This window comes from Canis lupus, chromosome 2 (assembly GCF_011100685.1).
Source record: "Canis lupus familiaris isolate Mischka breed German Shepherd chromosome 2, alternate assembly UU_Cfam_GSD_1.0, whole genome shotgun sequence".
Lineage (NCBI taxonomy): Eukaryota > Metazoa > Chordata > Mammalia > Carnivora > Canidae > Canis > Canis lupus.
The window spans coordinates 82,950,068-82,971,181 of NC_049223.1; the positions used below are offsets into that span (position 1 = coordinate 82,950,068).

At 41.2% G+C, this 21,114-nt stretch overlaps 1 protein-coding gene across 12 annotated transcripts in view; it reads right to left on the reverse strand.

Moving 5' to 3' along the window:
* The window catches only part of PRDM2 (PR/SET domain 2), a 119,704-nt gene that overhangs the window by 80,686 nt on the left and 17,904 nt on the right, over window positions 1–21,114 (reverse strand). For all 12 annotated transcript variants that reach the window (XR_005356170.1, XR_005356169.1, XR_005356171.1 and 9 more), the window contains 2 exons: window positions 5,563–5,677; window positions 4,062–4,165 (listed from right to left, as the gene is read on the reverse strand). Coding sequence is in view for 7 of the 12 variants with exons in the window: in XM_038531953.1 (XP_038387881.1) it covers window positions 4,062–4,165; window positions 5,563–5,677 (219 nt within the window). In the remaining 5 variants the exon portion in view is untranslated. The remainder of the gene's footprint in view (window positions 1–4,061; window positions 4,166–5,562; window positions 5,678–21,114) is intronic.

Genomic DNA, 21,114 nt, shown 5'->3' on the forward strand with positions numbered 1-21,114 from the left:
ATTTTAAAGATTTTACTTACTTATTCATGAGAGACACAGAGAAGCAGAGACACAGGCAGAGGGAGAAGCAGGCTCCCTCCAAGGAGCCCGATGTGGGACTTGATCCCAGACCCAGGGTTCACACCCTGAGCCGAAGGCAGATGCTCAACCACTGAGCCACTCTGACATCCCAATAGTACTGGGTTTTAAAAAGTGGAGAAAAAATATGTACTTTTGGTGGCTATGTAAATTAGTGCAATCCTTCTGGAGGTCTGTTAGCAAAATTCACCAGAGATTAAAATGTATATAACTTTTGACTTAACAATTATACTTCCAGAAACTTATCTTAAGATAACAGACAAGTGAGCATACATATATATACAGCAAGTTTCATACTTGGAAGAACTGTTAATATCATGAAAAGATTAAAACTATTTAAATATCCAACCTGCTAAACAATGGAAGGATGGGATGAATTCTAGGTGGCCATAAGAAATAATGATGCAGATGAAACTATTTGACATGGATATGTCCACAGCATATTGAAAGAGAAAAACACGTCACAAAACCCGCACGTGCTGTTTGATCTCAATTGCATGAAATGTCTATATATGGTGTTTGTATATGCACCAGTGTACATGAGAGACAGAAGAAAAACAGAGACAGAGAAGCAGACACTTAGAGGAATGTTCACCAAAATATTCACAAATGATTTTTACTTTGTTGTTTATAGTTTTTGGTATTATATACATTACATTACAATGAGCATGTATTACTTTTATAATTTAAAAAAGGCTTATTAGGAATGCCTGGGTGGCTCATCTAGTTGCGTGTCTGCCTTTGGCTGGGGGCGTGATCCCGGGGTCCTGGGATGGAGTCCCACATCAGGCTCCCAGAGCGGGAGAAGCAGGCTCTCCTGTGTCTCTGCCTTGCTCTGTCTCTCATGAATAAATAAAAAAATCTTTGAAAAAAAAACTTATTAGAATTTATACCAAGCCCTAATGAAAACTATGAACTTTAAGTGATAACGACGCATGAGTGCAGGTTCATCGAGTATCTAACAAATGTACCGCTTGCTGCGATAGTGGGGGGAGACGGCAGTGTACAGAACTCTCTGTACTTTCTGCTCGATTTTGCTGTGAACCTAAAACTGCTCTAAAAAATAAAGTCTATTTAAAAAAGTTTATTAGAACAATTCACAGGCAAACAACTCAGAAGTTCATCTCATGGGAAGCGATCTGAGACCCATGAAGTGAATCTGAAAGGCTTTTGTCAGAAGCAGTATTAGAATACTGCAGATGGCTCAGTGTGGGGGGGGGGGAGGGGGGGCTAGTCACAGCAAGTATCACACCAAGTTCAGCAGTTTAGCTGGCTAGCAAGCAATTCCTCCCCAGAAGCAGCTCAAAGAATGCTCTCCTCTTAGGAGAACCTGACAGTTCTGTGCATTCACCCTGAGGATACTTGACTGTTTCTCTCCTGTTGTTTCTGATTTAATAGAATGTTTTCAGTGAAAGCTTAGGGGACTTAAGACTGTGTTAGATAATCAAGGGCTCAAGAAAAGCAATTTAACACTTTGTCTTAGATTAGCTTTAAAATGGAGTTCTAGCTGGGGCAAGAGACCAGGCTGCTAAAAGATAAGCTGGTCTTAAGGGGCTTTAATGGAAGAACAAATGCCAAGATGAGATTTTAATGATAAGCAGTTTCTGTTATGTTAATAAGAGGCATTCTGATGCAAGTCTGAGGGTAAGACTAAGGTTGGAATAAATTAATGGGGATATACTAAGTTTTATTTGGTGTTTCTTTTTCTTTTTAAGAAATATATACATTACAATTGATGCTTCCTATACTTTGCCTCATGTATACTTCTACATATATGTCAGATATATCTACTTTTATTTTAACAAAGCAAAAAGCTTACAGGTTTCTCTAAAGTATACATACCTTGTAATCGCAACTATCTGAATGGCATCCAGTTGGTTTTTTAATGACAAGAAGGAAAGGCTAGCCTTGACAAGAACTCAATCTTTAAATGTAATAAGAAATGGCCATGTCATAAGATTCACAAACTGTGGTAGTACATAAGTAGAAGTACCTTAAGTTAACAATGCAATATTAACTCATTTATAAGTAGAAGTCAAATCCCTAATAGGTCATGGCTCCAAATTACAATTTTCACCAAGCTGACTATGAACTCATACTACATATGAATTTCAACACAAATGAAGCTTAATTTACAAAAGACACTATTAATAATTTACATTCTATGCCCAAAAATATCCAATTGTTACACTGGGTAAAACAGGTATGATAAACTTAGGTGTAATATTAATGACATTTGGTCAAGTTTAGCATTATACACACAGAACTAGACAATGCATTTCCTGGTTTCCAGACATTAGCCTCACTGAGATTAGCATTAACTTGATAGAACATATTTGTTAGTTTCCCTTGAGAAATTTCTAAAATTAAAAGTGCCATTTATTTTCGGGCATAGTTTTGTGGTCAAGACATTTTTAATCATTCAGGCATTAGCTTGAATAATTAGTATCATTTTTTGGCTGGGCAGTTCTACAAATATAGCACTCTTTTACTTCAGAAGCAGTGAAACAGCATAATGTGATTATTCTCATGTTAAATCCTCATTTCCTAAGGCCCCCAGGATTAACCGGCATCAGATTTATTATAAGGGATTCACAACAAAGAAACTCAAAATTACTGGAAGGAACTGTAGGAATCTTCAAGTTAAGAAACATTGCTTGTCTCACTGAAAACAACAGCAAAATACCTCAGATGTACAAATGTCACAGAACTCCTTGATGCAAAGTATCCAGACATTTCCTAGGCATATTTTATTTTTAGGCCTCTGGATGTTTACGTGTAAAACAGCTGTGAGTCAATATAAGACCATCTGATAGAAATGCTTTTCTAACCACTGAAAAACTTCACTTGTTTTGATAAAGAGTCACACCAACTGAGATCCTATCAGAATGTGAAGAGCTTCCCCAGAGCACCTGATCTGAACTAAATTCCACATAAATGCTGAATTTGCATGCAACTTTCCAGGAAACAGTAACAATCTACTTTACCCTCATGGTTATCTTAATAAGGTATTTTTTTATTAACCCCATTTTTAAATTGAGAGCTTTGGGGCCCACAGGTTAAGAACCCAGAGAGTCACAAAGCTAAAGGCTTGATTTGAGGCCAGCAATCCAATGAAACATTCTTAAATGCCTGTCAGGCAGCTGACATGGGTTCTGGTTCTGCATCAATACCACTCTCAACATAAGAGGAACACTTTACCTCCATTCTTGACAGCTTCACCTCTGTAAGCAATATGCTAATGCTCTGCATGGTCCTCCAGGACCATTGTGAGAACATGAAATAAAATTAAAGCCTTGTGAGAAGTCCAAAGAGCTATATAAATGTGCCATGTGCTAAATATATCCAACTCTGAATATTCCAGCAGCCAGAGATTATTTTCTAAAACACAGAGAAGACCCTAACACTGTTTTATCTGTGGCCACCTCAGAGTGTCTTTTATGTTATCTATCTGGAAGCCTGCAATGTGACAGACCAAAGTCTCCACTGTAATGTAAAACACCCTGAACAGGTAATAATAGAAAATGTGGATTTGACATTTATTGTTGAAGACAGACAAGCATCTTCAAAATACAAATGTGAACAGCACTCTGTGACCAAAGAAACACATTTTCTCTTTAATAAAAATATTCTTGAGGGATGCCTAGGTGGCTCAGTGGTTGAGCATCCAATTCTTGGTTTTAGCTCAGGTCATGATCTCAGGGTGGTGGGACAGAGCCCCAGTCAGCCCCCAGCTCAGTGGGGAATCTGCTTCCCTTCTCCCTCTCCTTCTTCCCCTCCCCACTCCCTCTGTCCTTCCCCCACTCATGCACTCTCTCCCGAAAATAGAGGTCTTTAAAAAATATATATTCTTGATTTTAAAGAACATTAAGATGACTTTTTAACTTCAAAATGTCAAATCCTGAGAGAATAGAATGATTTCCGAGAAGACGTACAGAAGAACACTGGTAAAGAACCTGAACTGGTAAAGAATTCTTTCTTACCTCCCACATGTACACATTATTCTTAACCTGAGATCTTTTTTTCTTATCACCAACAAATGGCCCAAACTTTTTGCCTTTTAAAATTGGTTTAGTGGCCCAGACACCTAGAAAATGAAACAAATATTTTTATCATGTTATTGTGGTTATTTTAAAAACTGAAATATTACAGTCAATTCTGTTTCACAAAATAGTTAGAAGGCTAACAAGATAATGTTAAATCAATGGAGAGCAAGTGAAGTCAAATGAAATTGTCTTCCACAAAGATTTTTCTTCCTTATATTCTTCTGTATTTCCCAAATAGCCTGTAGAGAACCTACATTGTTTGAGAAGTAGGAAAGAATGTTTTATATTTGTTTCTATTTTTAACAGGTAAAATTACTCAGATGGTCCAATCACAAATACCTGGAGAACAGAACACCACAATCACAACAACTAAGGGGAAACAAAACATGAGAAAGGAATGAAACTAGAAATAATTATTTAGACTCCTTTCTACTCTTCTGTAGATTTCATACAGTCTCTACTGCACATGAATTGCTTTTAGAAAGGCTTGGAATGCTGTTTTATGGATAAATATTTTTGAAGTTTGTTTGCTCAAAATGGAACACACTTTCCTCTGCCATCTCCAGCTAAGTCTCCTGAAAACTTAGCTGCTGTAACAACTCACTTTGCCGAGCTTCAAACAGCCCAGAGCTACACCTGCCGCTACTCCGTCATATTCCTGGTGTGTTCTGTGCATGGACCAGAAGGCAGGCAGACAGGCTGAAGAAGCTTCAGGCAAAATGGCAGAAGACAGCCCTGGAGTCAAAGCAACCAGCACGGAAGAGGTGACACTCACTGACGACAGCCCTTTGGACAGGTTCCCTCATCTGCTCTCAGAGAATGCACAGAAGGAAGGTAGAGGCCTAGCCAGTCTTGCCCAGATAGGAGGCTCAAATTTCACTCTTCTGTAGGTCTACAAATCCAATTTGATAACAGAGCTAACAATCAGTTAGTGGAGCTATACAACCTACCACTTTCGTGTGAATGATACAATATAAGTACCTACTGAAGTCCATCATGTGTCAGGTACTGCAGACATAAAGACAGGCAAGAAACGATGGCACTCAAAATCAATGAAAAGGGCAGATGTGAAAACAAATACAAAATAATGAAATCAAATATAATAACATACTCACATTCAAGTTCCACTGGAATCAGAGAGGAGGGAACAAATATACTCAGTAGAAAGAAAAGGCCCAAGGAACAGTGGGAGGGAACACTTGGCTAAGTCACAAAGGATGGTGGATGGGTGTGTGGATATTTCTGGTTTAGTTTTATAATCTATGTCCACCCTGGATTCTTGACTGGAGAAGGCAGTGACACCACATAATCCTCTAAATCTAAATGCAAATCTGTTTCTTTTATGATGAGCTCCCTACCTTAAATGCTCTCAAAGGATGCCTGGATACAGGTGGTTCTCCCCACAGCCCCCACCACCCTCTGTGACCCTGGTCCTCACCAATCCGAGTCTTGTCAACAGCAGATGGGAAAAGCCTCACTTCCTCCGGAAGTCCTCGGAGCACATGTTCAGGTACCTCAGCCAGGCTCTCAGCAGCTGCAACAGGCTCAGTGTCCTGCAAGTCAAGAAACAGAAGGATCAGAGCAGAGGGAAGCAAACCCAGTCAGTTTTTTTCTTTTCTGGTCCAATAAGCAAATATGCAAAAATGTAACTGAAATCTGAAGCTGGCAAGCCAGAGCAAGGGGACCATGCTGCGGAGCATTTCAGGAGCTGCTCTCTCTGATGGCTGTTCGTGAGTCTCTAAAGGAAACTACTGCAACCTTCAAGCATGTCTGTGTTAATCTATTTTGTTCCAGCCACCTGTAGTCATTTTCAAAATATGTAAATATCTGGCACCATAATGTTTTTACTCCCACAGAATCTGGAAGTAAACACCTTACTTTTAAATCAAAGGCTACCATCAGCATTTTAGAACATTTAAAAAATAAAAATCAACACTCTCTACTTTAAGGAATACTTTCGGCACACACTATAAAGGACCTGCCAGCCAGCCAGACCCCACTTCATCTATGCTTTCATCCCTCCAGCAACAATACCCCCTTGAATATTCCAACAGGAACACTACAACTTTTTCTGGGCCCTCAATGGAAATGTGACCTTTCCAGGAAACAGTAATTTCCCACTTATATCAAGTCACTAAATTAACAAAGTCACCAGAATATCACAGTCTTAAGAGATAGAGAATATTATACAATTACCAACCAAAATTCACTTTAATCTTAAGAAATAAGATTACTATTAAGTATGAATATAAGGGAACAGAAAGGGGAAATCTGAGCCAACTGGTAAAACAAAACTGTTATTTTAAAAACAACATTCAAACAAATAACATTCAATGCATAACATTCAATCAAGGAAAACCAAATGTCTTTTAACTGCTACCCCATGGGCCCCAAAGAACCAGTGCATATCACACCACCAGTAAGAATGATGGGTTCTATAGTCTAGGTTTGTTTTTGTTTGTTTGTTTTTTTTTCACTCCAAGGGAAACATTTCTCAAGGACTTTCAAAGAAGCCAAAGTGGGCAAAAAGCAAGCTCCAACCTAAAGAACTTAATTTTTCCACAATGAAGCTCTTACAGCTTTTAAGAATGTTTTGTGCAAAGATGAGAATATCATCCAAATTTGTGTGCTCCCAACATGTCGTTTTGTTTTTTTGTTTTTTTTAAGTATCAATAGGCTGCTTCAAGAGAAATAAATCCCACAGCAATGAGCAATTCATTATGAAGGTGTACTCTGGTCTGCTCTGAGTTGGAATGCACACAAGTGGGCATCTACAACCTGAGAGTCATTTCTCCAACAAGGCAAAGCTGACAGTGTGGACACTTCAGAAGCACAAATGCTTTGATCCTGCTGGATCTGGATCTACAGCTTGGTCCTGACAATATCACCAAACACAAGTTAAATGCCTTGCAAAACATGGGAATATCAAAACTGCTCCAGAAAATGGGCCTTATGGTATTTTTTTTAAAGATTTTATTTATTTATTCATGAGAGACAGAGAGAGAGAGAGAGGCAGAGACACAGGCAGAGGGAGAAGCAGGCTCCATGCAGGGAGTCCGACGTGGGACTTGATCCCCGGTCTTCAGGATCACACCCTAGGCGAAAGGCGGCGCTAAACCGCTGAGCCACCCGGGCTGCCCCTTATGGTATTTTTAATTAGCTAAAATGTGAATAAATTTAGGACACAAACTTCTCACTTTTAAATGTAGTACCACCATTTTTAAATGTTTAATTGATTAACAGTTATTTTGGAAGCATAATTTTTTTTTCCAATGGAGGAAAAGGTGTGAAATTGGTCGTCAGTATCCTAGGCTACATAATAATTATTTTTAATACTGATAAATTAAGCAAAATTAAGAAGAGTCTCAGCCAAAGCTCCAAGTCCTATCAGCACATGCCTATTTAGCAGAGTGAGAGTTTTCCTCTTCTTCTCAGGTGGGACCCTGACCTAAAATTTAAAAGGATTTGACACAATTTAACCTCCCCAAGAACTTGGAAAAGACAGTGTGCCAGCTACTCTAACTGATACTTCCAGGCACTATGACAGTAATACTAACAAGCTAATATTTCCTGAGAAACTCCTGGGGACCTCAGTGCAAAGTGCTGCACTAACAGTCTTCTATGCATGACGGCATTTACTCCAAACAGCTCAAGGGACAAGGACCGACACTGCTTCTTCCATCCCCGCCTCCACTTTCTCCCCCAACTCTCATCCCCAAAATACACAGAGTGGAAGAAACTGAGGCTTAGGAAAGTCGTCTAAGTTGCCTAAGGCCAGGATTTGAACCTCTGTCTGATCCTGAGCCCAAGTTCATAACCACTGTGCTATTTCCAGTTAAGATTCTCCTGGATACGGTTGGAGGACCTAATGTAAAACATGGCTAACTCTAGTTGATAGCACTGTATTACAGAACTGAAATTTGCAAATGTTCAAATTCTCACCAAAAAAATGTTCAATGTTCTCACCAAAAAAAAAAAAAAAGGAAAAAGGTAAATATGAGAGAGATGGATGTGTTAATTAACTAGATGGTTAACAGATCTCAAAATACCACAATGTATACTTTAAATATCTTACAATTTGTCAATTATACCTCAATAAAGTAGGAAAAAAAAAGAAAAGAAGATTCTGCTGGAATATAATTTGAGAACCTGTGCCCTAAAACTTTCAAACTTCCATGGAAGGGTCAGCAGGAAATGGCTCCTAAGGCAGGAATGGTCATTCCCATAGGAAATTTCTAACTTAGTGTAATACAAAGATCATGTATGTTAACATTTTGCTACACATGTAAATATAAAACACTTCAATAGAGCTCCCACAGGAAAAAAGATAAGACAAATTCCTATGCATTTATTTACCTGCCTTTCAGTGAGTCCATGTTTTTAAATTTGGGCTCATTTAACTAGGGGAGGAAACCCTTTTTTGTTTATTTTAGTATCCTTCACACAACAAGACTCAACTAAATTCAAGGACCCCAAACACAGCAAGCCAACCCTGGCCAACTCTAGGAACTTCCTCTCCCCTTCCCAGCTGCAAGGCTCTGGCTGGAAATTGCCTCTCCCTTTCCTTATTTTTCCTTCATAGCCCTTGCCACAATTTTAAGTAATTATTTGTATAATTATGGGTTTAATGTAGCTCCCCTGATAAACGATAATGAAGACAGATGGTGTCTATCTTACTCAGTGTTGCATTCCCAATGCTTAGCAGTAGACGTGACATGTTTGTTGTCACTTGAATACTTGAATGAGTAAATAATTCTTAAAAACAGAACTGAACCTTTTTTGGGGGGAAAAAGAGGGCTAGAAATAAATAAAATAACAGAGTCACCAATCAGAAAGCATTTTCTCTGTGTGCCTGAACTTCTTGAATTTGAGGTAGGTATATTTCTGAGTCAAGAGAAGAATTCTTTTTTAGAAAATGTGATATATGTTCTCAATTCTAAGTAGCCAATTTACAAGTAAACCTTTGGAACAAAAGAATATTTAAAAATAATTTCTCTCCCCTACATACTTATAAACTGGGATCTCATTTTTATATACATATGTGTGTGTGTGTGTGGTAAATATGGATTTCCCTCAAGACTCCATAAGAGCACATAGGCCACTTCTTGGGGCACTTCGCACTTTGTGAGCACTTACTTGGTCGGCCTGTTTAAGGGTCTCCCCACCAGAGGCACACACACCAGTGTGTGTGATATCCTTAAGGCATTAGATACAATATAATACTCTAAACAAGGTCATCCTGGTTCTTACACTAAAGATCACAATTTGATCCTCAGAGTATTTCCCAGATTAATTTTCTAAAAGAAGGTGCGGCATCTACTCAGTTCCTGAATCCCTTCTACTGAGCCAGGCAACATGTTAAGCATCTCATTTGCCTTAACAATGTGTCACTCTAGCGAGGAACAGGTAAAATCAAGCAAGGATATACACCGCCTAGTACTTACTGATGCTTGAGGAAAAAACAAGCACAAGAAAGGACACGGTGACAGAGATGGGTAGCGTGCTTTTTGGACAGAAGCACTTCAAGAAGACCTCCCCAGAAGTGGGAAGGGCACCGTGTGACCATACAGGGGGCAAACATGCCCAGAAAGGTAATCAGCAAGGATGCTGGTAATCCAGCAAGCTTGGTATGCTCAGAGAACAGACAGGCAAAAAGACCAATGTGTCAGGAGCAGAGAAGGTGAGGGAAAAGCAGCTAGAGCTGAAGCGGCAGAGGCAGGCAGGGGTGGTGCCTTAGGAGAAATGATCACCCACTGAACTGCAGAGACTATCAGGAGTAGAGGCCAAACTACAAGCTCCAGGAAGGAACCTTGGCTGCTCCTTTCTCTGGAGTGGCCTGCAGAACCCCCACCACCCTATCCTGGATGCCCCAGAATAAAGGCACGTTCCCGTTTCAAGGGTTTCTGACTTGAATCACATGATGAGCACAGAGGACGTTACAAGGACTTCTCTACTTTCCTATTATGTAACAGGAAACCTAAGAACTGGTTATTTCACTCCTTAGTGTAGTACAGCCTCCAAACATGTATCAGTGAGCTGAGCTGGAGCAGTACATGTTAAATTCAATGCATTAAACTTAAGCTAATTTAATAAGTTACTCAGTTATTAACTATCAATTGATCTCATTAAATCAAGGTCTCCAACTTCCTAACTCAAACTCAGAGAAAGTCAGCATCCTCTCCCCTCCTCAACTCATGGCCAGGAGCAGTTCTCCTTCATTCTTTCAGTCTACCATTTGATCACTAACACTTCCTGAGAACCTGTTCCAGGATGGCACTGCACTGCACGGTGAAGATATGATGGTTAATAGAGCTGATCCAGGCCCCCTCATCACAAAGCTCTTTTAGAGGAACTGTTCTTTCCTTTCCCTACTACCAAAAACCTTCCCTTTGGCCCATGATGACCTCCTCATGCTGGATGGCAGGGGAGCTTCGGGAGTAGGACCTTTACTGCTTCCTCTGCGCCAAGCTCTGGGCTGACCATTTTTCCTCTATTACTTCACAACAATCACAGCTAACGTTGATGGATACTCAGGACACAACTCAGACACTCTTCCCAGCTCTTTTTACACCTCATCTCATTTAATCTTTGCACCACCATTCTAGTGGCGGTGCTTTCACTTTCCAGATGAAACTGAAACTTGCCCACAGTCGCAGCTAGCGAGTGGCAGAGCTAGGATTCAAACTCAGACAGTCAGGCTTCAGGGTCTGGATTCTCAAATATGTTGCCACAGAGCTTTCCTGTCAAGTACCTATCCCAAGCCATGTGGTTTTAAAGCAGTAGAGCCAAGATAAAAAAATCCAGATGGACTCCAGAGTACATATTCCAACCACAAAGCCAGTGGGGTCTCTCACGATCATCCAGGGCCCACCTTTCGGGGGCCCACAGGTCAGGGCTACTTTTACAATCATACTAAGATGTTACTTGCCTTTTTCACTCTCAGGTGAGTAGAGGGGAGTTTTCCAGGGGTTATGGCAAGTGATGAGGTCATCAATTCCACTGGCTAATGGATGTGTGATGGCTGGGATAAGTAGCTTCTGATCTCAAGTTTTAAAATTTTCTAATTTGTATTTTAAAATTTTCTGATCTATGAATAAAGCTTGTAGTCTTACTCCTGAACTAGGTCTATTTCCTGGTTCTGATACTGTAATAAAGTAAGATGTTACCACTGGGTAACAAGGACTCTCTGTACTACTTTTGCAACTTCCTGTGACTCTATACTTCCAATTAAAATTTTTGTTTCAAGGAGGCCTGGCTGGCTCACTCAGTAGAGCATGAGACTCTTAATCTCCAGGTCTTTGAGTTCAAGCCCCAAATTAAGCTTAAAAAAAAAAAAAAAGTGTTTCAATTTCTAACATGGTAAATACCCAGAGATCTAATCCACATAGGCAAAAAGCTTGAGGACTACTGCACTAAACAGACCACCTCTGCTCCTCCTGCACCTCCCACCTCAGGCCTGAGAAGCAGAGAACAAGAGAGATCTGAGAGACCAACTGGAGAGAGTATAGGAACCAAAGAGGAGAGTGAGGATGGAGGGCCTGGACTGCACATTTGAGTCCTACCTCCCTTACTTCTTAACTACAACTGGAGGGGCTGCTCCCTACAGGCATATGGGGTGGGGGGGTTCATGTTAAGGGTTTCACTGTGAATCACTAAAGGAGAATAAGCGAAATAGATGAGAACAAACTGGGATAAGCAGCTTCAAAGACAATAAAAGGCAACAACTTACTGTTCAGAGCTCCTGCACAGGTGGGAGAGAAAAGCAGAAGACAGATCCCACCCTCGACTCAAAGCACCACTAAGGTGGGGCAGGGACCCCCCCCCCCCCAACACACACACACACAAGGCAAGAGCCATAAGGGTACCACTTTGCATTCATGCCCTAGGCCTCCCGCCCTGCCCTAAGGAAGCCTGTCTCCACTGTCCTACCAAGCAGGATTTCCCTCAAGACTCCATAAGAGCACATAGGCCACTTCTTGGGGCACTTCGCACTTTGTGAGCACTTACTTGGTCGGCCTGTTTAAGGGTCTCCCCACCAGAGGCAAGTTTAGGCTGCAGACACAGGGGGCAGGTTCTATTTCACTCGTCACCGAACCCGGTGCCTGACAGGATGCCTCACTCGGAGCAGTGGTTGCTGCAAACAAACACACATGTATCCGGCAGTCAAGTGCCATGAAGTCTGGGTGCAGAGACAGTTATAAGAGGGTATAGACTCAACTGGCAATGGAGTCCAGCAGAGTGGATGAGATCAGAGAAAGAGGCACAAGCGAGGACAGAGCCCTCAGGATGCCACCAAGAGTGGAAGGAAGATAAGGCCAGAAGCAATGTCACAGAGGCAGAAGGGGTTCCAAGAACATGGTGTCAGAAAAGCTAGGGAAAAGGTTCAAGGGAGGGGTAGAGGTCAACAGTCAAACGCACCTGCTAAACCTGCAGTAGGTTGTCTCGGATCCCTTTCTTTAATTCCCGCCACCACCATCATCCTTCCAACCTGAAATACCACAGCTATCTCCTCTCATCCCACAAATGTCCAGTGAGTGCCCCATGGGCTAGCTCTGTGCTACCTGAGAGCGCAGCCCTGAAGACAAGGCAGGTTCTGCCCATCTGACAGGGTGTCCCCTTGGAATCCGATGAAATCAAGAGTGGGACAGATAAGGAGTAAGACAAGGTCCTAGTAAGGGGTAGCTGAGGGATGGGGAAACACTGGGAACCTTTCCCCTAAGATCAGGAACACAACAGGGATGTCCATTCTCACCAATGCTATTCAACATAGTACTCGAAGTGCTCGCCTCAGCCATCAGGCGACAAAAAGAAATAAAAGGCATTCCAATTGGCAAAGTCAAACTCTCCCTCTTGCAGATGACATGATACTGTACATAGAAAACCCAAAAGCCTCCACCCCAAGATTGCTAGAACTCATAAAGCAATTCGGCAGTGTGGCAGGATACAAAATCAATGCCCAGAAGTCAGTGGCATTTCTATACACTAACAATGAGACTGAAGAAAGAGAAATTAAGGAGTCAATCCCATTTACAATTGCACCCAAAAGCATAAGATACCTAGGGATAAACCTAACCAAAGAGGTAAAGGATCTATACCCTAAAAACCACAGAACACTTCTGAAAGAAATTGAGGAAGACACAAAGAGATGGAAAAATATTCCATGCTCATGGATTGGAAGAATTAATATTGTGAAAATGTCAATGCTACCCAGGGCAATTTACACATTTAATGCAATCCCTATCACAATACCATGGACTTTCTTCAGAGAGTTGGAACAAATTATCTTAAGATTTGTGTGGAATCAGAAAAGACCCCGAATAGCCAGGGGAATATTGAAAAGGAAAACCAGAGCTGGGGGCATCACAATGTCAGATTTCAGGTGTGCTACAAAGCTGTGGTCATGAAGACAGTGTGGTACTGGCACAAAAACAGACACATAGATCAATGGAACAGAATAGAGAATCCAGAAGTGGACCCTCAATCCTATAGTCAACTAATATTCGACTATCCAGTGGAAAAAAGTCTCTTCAGGGGATCCCTGGGTGGCGCAGCAGTTTGGCGCCTGCCTTTGGCCCAGGGCGTGATCCTGGAGACCCGGGATTGAATCCCACATCAGGTTCCCGGTGCATGGAGCCTGCTTCTTCCTCTGCCTATGTCTCTGCCTCACTCTCTCTCTCTCTCTCTCTGTGACCATCATAAATTAAAAAAAAAAAAAAAAAAAAGTCTCTTCAATAAATGGTGCTGGGAAAATTGGACATCCACATGCAGAAGAATGAAACTAGACCATTCTCTTACCCCAGACACAAAGATAAACTCAAAATGGATGAAAGATCTAAATGTGAGACAAGAATCCATCAAAATCCTAGAGGAGAACACAGGCAACACCCTTTTTGATTGAACTCAGCCACAGTAACTTCTTGCAAGATACATCCATGAAGGCAAGAGAAACAAAAGCAAAAATGAATTATTGGGACTTGATCAATATAAAAAGCTTCTGCACAGCAAAAGAAACAGTCAACAAAACTAAAAGACAACCTACAGAATGGGAGAAGAGATTTGCAAATGACCTATCAGATAAAGGGCTAGTATCCAAGATCTATAAAGAATTTATTCAACTCAACAGCAAAGAAACAAACAATCCAATCATGAAATGGGCAAAAGACATGAACAGATATTTCACAGAGGAAGACATAGACGTGGCCAACATGCACATGAGAAAATGCTCCACATCACTTGCCATCAGGAAAATACACATCAAAACCACAATGAGATCTCACCTCACCCCCTTGAGAATGGGGAAAATGAACGAGACTGGAAACAACAAATGTTGGAGAGGATGTGGAGAAAGGGGAACCCTTTTGCACTGTTGGTGGGAATGGGAACTGGTGCAGCCACTCTGGAAAACTGTGTGGAGGTTCCTCAAAGAGTTAAAAATAAAGCTATCTGGGGATCCCTGGGTGGCTCAGCGGTTCAGCACCTGCCTTTGGCCCGGGGCGTGATCCTGGAGTCCTGGGATCGAGTCCCACATCGGGCTCCCTGCATGGAGCCTGCTTCTCCCTCTGCCTGTGTCTCTGCCTCTCTCTCTCTCTCTCATGAATGAATAAATAAAATCTTTAAAAAATAAAATAAAAATAATAAAATAATTTAAAAAGGGGGGTAGCTGCGGGGACATCTTAGAGAAGATCACACACACAGACACTTGGACTTGAAAGATGGCAATGGCTATGTGCTAAGGACTGAGCATTTCGGGGGAATACCCCAAGGAAACAAAGGCTTGGCATGTTTAGGAACAAAATGACACACTGTGGCCGCGTCAGAGTGGGAGAAAGTCAAGGCGGCTGCCACCAGAACCTACAGAACCGTGAAGGCCTGGGGAGAGACTGGAGTGCATCTGGGGAGTGGTGGGACACTGCTAGAGGGTCTTGGGCAGGGGACTGACATGATGTGATGGGAAGGTTTTCTGGTTTCCAGCCTCTTCTATATTCAACTTCCCTAAACCCTCTGCCTTCTTGATCAATCATCCTATAAAGCAACTGCCTCAGAACTCTTTTTAAAAACATTCTAAATAAAACCCAGTAGTTACTCTACTGGTTTTAGAGTCTTTCAAGGTTCAAGAGAAGCAAAGTAAATTAGGTCCTGAGAGCTCTTCTAACTGGCCATACCCCTTCCCCTGGTCCAGAAGGAAGGTTATGCTGCCTCCTAGTGAGTCTGCCACCGTTGAGACTCGGCTGCCAAACCTCAAACCACTTTACTTTCACCAAGGTGGCAAACTTTGGAGCCACAGGTTTTCAGGTCACATGGAGTTTGTCTGGTCTATCCACAGCTTTAAAAAAAACTAGAATTCTACTGGAAGAAATCACAGAAAAATCCCAATTTTACTCTTAAAGTTCCTCCCTGATCCCTACAGGCCCTACGCTTTGGAGGTCCTCCTTCTCCTTAGGGTCTTTCAACAAGTCAGGCTTTTAGCTGACAGGGCTCCCAGACCACACTGATCCTTCTTGCCCTCAATTCTTCTGACCAGTCAATATCTTCTACATCCTTCCCAGGTCAAGTTCAAATCCCAGTTCATCCATGAAGACATTCCAAACGACTCCTGGTTAACTGCCCACCTTCCTGACTTCCTATATGGTCAGGATTATGTAGTATAAATACAGAACTCAAGGCCTGCAGAGAATGGTCCCATGGGGAAAGAGATGGTCAGCAAAGCAGATAATGAGGGGGTTTCCGTGATAATCCAAACAAGCAATGCCTTGGTCTAAACTAAAGCACTGACAGTGCTTAGAAAGTATGTTATAGAGCAGAATCCACACTTGGTTACCAGCTAAAAATAACGATGATAACGACAACACTTGCACAGTGTTTCTTATTTGCCAGGCACTGGCCTTTATGTTTATTAACTCATTTACTCTTGACCACAACCATATGTAGTGGCCACCACTACTATCTCTATTTAACAGGTAAAAGAGCAAATACTAAAGCGTCAAGTGACTTGCCCAAGGTCACACAGCTGGAGGGGCAAGCCAGGACTGAGGTGGAATGTGAGTCACCAGACAGCAAAGGGGAGGAAGAGCTAAACAATCCTACAACCTTTTTCTCTACCAAAGCATTAATAACAAAAACTATAAGCCTTCTTGCCACAGTTATACGAGGAAATGTTATCCACATTACTAATTCTTTTTCAAACTTCAGAAATAATATATTTTCATTCAGAAAGACAAGGCCCCAGATCTCATAAAAAATTGCTAATTTATCTCGTAGAATACATGATTCAGAATGAAACTTAAGTGCCACCATTATCAAACATGTTAATTTTCTAAACTATACATTCACTAATTGAGGTTTAAGTCCTAACACATAGGAATCACCTTACTTGGAAGTCTCTTTCTAAAAAGTCTGAAAAATCAAATTTGCATTTATAATTACTTATAAAAATGTAATTCTAGGGGTGCCTGGGTGATTCAGTCAGTTAAGAGTCTGCCTTTGGCTCAGGTCACGATCTCAGGGTCCTGGGATCGAGCTCCACATCAGGCTCCTTGCTTAGCAGGGAGTCTATTTCTCCCTCTCCCTCTGCCTGCCACTCCCCACTGGGATGTGGTGTTTATCAACCTGGCACTGGATGTAGGTATTTATCAACCTGAACCTGCTTGTGCTCCCTCCTTCTTCTCTGTAAAATAAACAAAATCCTTTAAAACTGTAATGCCATATTAATAATATGCTAAAACATGGTTTCGTATTTCAATTAAAAGTACTTTCAATTTTTATACCATATTTGGCAATATCTAGGATTAGGAAAAAAGTGGGGAAGATAACCTAAAATGAAAGAGAGTCATTCACGGTTTCGCCAAATCTGTCCCTCATAAAATGTCCTCTGTGAAAGGAATAAATTATTGATACCTACAACAACATGGATGAATTTCAAAAACACGATGCTGCTCAAAAAGGAGACAAACACAAAAGACAAGTGCTAATGATTCCACTCGTGTGAAATTCCAGAACAGGAAAACACAACCTACAGGGACAGAAAGTCAATCAGTGCTTGCCTGGGCAGGGGCTGAGGGGGCGGGGGGATACTAACTGCAGAACAGCTAGAAAGAACTTTCGGGGCAGTGGAAGGAGTATCCTACATCTTGAGAGCACTGGATGTAGGTATTTATCAACCTGAAGACTGATACACTTCAAATGAGTACATTTTAATGCACAAATATTATACCTCAAAGAAGTTTCTAAAGTAAAATAGGGGCACCTGGGTAGCTCATTTGGTTAGCCAACCGTCCAACTCTTAGTTTCAACTCAAATCATGATCTTGCAGTCATGCGATCAAGCCCCACATCAGGCTCTATACTTAGTGTGGAGTTTGCTTCAGATTCTCTCTCCCTCTCTCTTCCGCTCACTCTCTCCTCTCTCAAATAAATAAATAAATAAATAATAAAATAATAATAAATAAATAAATATTTATTGTTAAATAAACAAATAAATAATAAAATAAATAAAATCTTTAAAATAAAATAAGTAAATGACTTCTACACTCTCCTCTTTAAATCATGTCCAAATGAAACTTTAATGGTCCCAGAAAACAAAGGATAAAAACATTGATGCCGAGAAAAAAATTTTTTTTTCTTTTGAGGCTTTTTTCTGACCCAACTCAAGCATTCCTCTGCTCAAAATCCTCCAAAGGCTTCCCATCTCCCCAAGTAAAGTCTACCCTGATCTTTACAATGACCACAGAGCTGAGCCCACACCTCTCTGACCACTCCTTCCTCCCTCATGTGCTCTGCTCCAGACACACGGTAGCCTTAGAACCAGCCTGCCCCATTCCCTACCTCCCCCCCCTCCCAAGACAGATACCACCGGAATGGGGAAGGTAACTCCACTACAGAGAGTCATGTAGCAGGACACTGGCATTGGCTGCTGTTTGTTACATGAGGCTGAACGTACCATCTGAGATAGGCAATATATACCAATGGTTTTATTTTTAAACATACAAAAATAAGCAAGTCTTACTGGTATTTCATTTAAATTTATAGCAGCAACTCTTTTTACATACTCCACACAGAAAACAACCATAAATGTATCTGTTTTAGTCAATTTAATTAAAGCACCTAGTTTCTTAAATATTCAATTTAATCAAAACACTGGAGAGCACCAGCAATGGCTGTACATCGCTTTGCACTGAGCATATGTCACAGCATATTCTCGCTAAGATACATATTATTCTGCCACAGACTAATGATAATCACCACAGTTAATTGTTGTCACCAGCAAAAGACATCTGAGAAGCAGAGTGCTAATACTTTAAATTCTATGAACAACTCTTCTTTGTTTAAACTTGCAAACAAGACTCTTAGCTACTATTCTGGGAGCAAACAATAGAGGGAGGGGATGAAACAAGCTACAGTTTATTGAAACAGCATTAAATTGTGTTTGTTTAAGGAATCAGTATGACTGCAATAACAATAAAGAGATGGGGACACAGAACAAGAAAACCTTCACACCATCTCTGAAAACAATAGTAGTCAATAGTTCTGAAATACATTAAAAAGTGCCCTCCTTCAAAAAGCGGCAGGCCCATTAAATTGTCCAACTGAAGAAACTATCCTCAAATATGGTGTTAATCTCAATAATGAACAAACATATTACTATCCTCTTGCCCAATAAAGATAAAGGTGATACTCTAAAAAAATAGAAAACAGATCATATCACTGTCTAGTGCCTTTCCACTACACTTAGAATAAAATAAAAACTTCTTTCTATGGCCATTAAGGCTTTATGAATCTGACCCCTGCCTCTCCCCAACTTCACCTTGTCCCAAAGCCCATGATGCTTGCCAAGCTCCAGCACCACCACCACCACCCCCACCTGTTTTGTGTCCTTGAACCAGCAAGCTCATTCCCACCTCCTGCCTTTGCACTCACTATTGGCTAACTCTATCAAGAATTTTCTTTCCCTGGATCTTTGTGTATCTGGTTCTTGGCGATCACTTGAGTGTCCGTTTTAGTTGTTAGACATCTCTTCAGAACAGCCTTCCCTGACCGTGGAACCCAAAGAACCTCCTCCTGCCTTCGTTCATCATCCTTTACTACACTACTGGGTTTCACGGTCTGCACGGCATTTTTCACTACCTGAAATTGTCTCATCTTCCACTTTTCAATGATCTCTCTCTGACTAGGTAAGCTGCAGAGCAGCGCCCGTGCCTGTCTAGCTCACTGCAGAATCCACAACATGCTGGGGTACAGTCTACGCAAGATGAATGAGTGAACGAATGTACATCCAAAACGTACCATCTGAGATAGGCAATATATACCAATGGTTTTATTTTTAAACATACAAAAATAAGCAAGTTTTACTGGTATTTCATTTAAATTTATAGCAGCAAGATACTGCAACTATGGGTGGCTTCTCCCAATTATCAGAGTTGGATCTGCAGCATCCAGTGATTAAAAGCTTCTTTTAGGGATCCCTGGGTGGCGCAGCAGTTTGGCGCCTGCCTTTGGCCCAGGGCGCGATCCTGGAGACCCAGGATCGAATCCCACGTCGGGCTCCCGGTGCGTGGAGCCTGCTTCTCCCTCTGCCTGTGTCTCTGCCTCTCCCTCTCTCTCTCTCTCTCTCTCTCTCTATGTGCAACTATCATAAATAAATAAAAATTTTAAAAAAAGCTTCTTTTATTATTTCACTACATAAAACTTTTTAAAAGTCTGGAAGGCTGAGTTGCTAAACTATTTTGCTACAGGCTACTGGCAATACTAAAGATCATTGATCAGGATATAGATATGCTGCAATCATAAGCTACTATGTTGATAGAATCAGGAACAACTTAAGTTACGCGAAGATCCTTAAAAAAAAAAAAAAACTAGGATTCAATAAATCAGAAATCAAAGCAGTTGTATTACCTCATTAGGGCTAAAATTTACACAATGTACCATGTCAATTATACCTCAATAAAGCTGGGGGGAAATCACTGAAGCTTTACCCAAAATATTACAGTTCTCCTCTCCTCCCAGGTACCTGACAGGATGGCACTGGCCCCCACCTCCATCCCATCCAGCCCCTAGTCAGATGTGGCCACATGACTAACTCTGGCTAATTAAATGTGAATAGAAGTGATGTATATTGAAACAAAGCCTCCATCATCTCTGGTTCTTGAGCAACCACAACAGCAGATCCACACAGGACGCGTAGCAAGAACAAGAAATGAAAGGACGCCACGTTAAGCCCCCGACACTTTGGAGCTGCTTGTTTGTTAGCACAGTATAACACAGCTTATCCTGACTGATACATCAGTATAGCACGGTGACCAAGGACCTGAGCTTTGGAATCTGACGAGTGACAGTGTGACAGTATCACTTACTGTTTGAGTGGCCACCGGCAAGCCATGGCCACCTCTCTGGGCCTTCATGCCTTCATCCATAAAACGGATATAATACCTACACTTGATAGAATGGTTGCAAAGACTAAATGAGTGAGAAAATAATGGGTGCCTGGCATGTTGCTTAAGCACTCAGTAGAGAGGAAGTGGTAGTAAACTCCAGGGTATCTATCTTAAACTACTATGAGCATATTCAAATTGTGGAACTTTCCTCACCATTGATATTCTATAAAGTAAAGCACTCTAAACTCTTTATTCAATGGGAAAGTCATTTGCAAAGTTGTAGATTCTCCTAAGTAAATCTAGGGCGGAAAAGGAGGAAAATACTAGAACATCTTCAAAGTTAAATATTGGGATATGAAGCAAGTAAAGTGTATGCATGATTTACAATGAAGAGAAAAGAAAATGAGAGAATGAAGTGGGGGAGCAGAGTGGCTCTCTACTTGTCTGCCAACCAGGCCAGGACTAGGCTGGAAGGAACAAAGGCTCAGAGGCAAAGCAAGCAGAATTCCAAGGCTTCCAAGCTGGGAAGGTAAGAAAAGGGATAAGTGTTGAGCAGAGAACGGGAAGGAAAAGAAGGACAAAGAACATGTGGATCCAGAGGCTCTGTGCAGCCCAGAGCTAGAG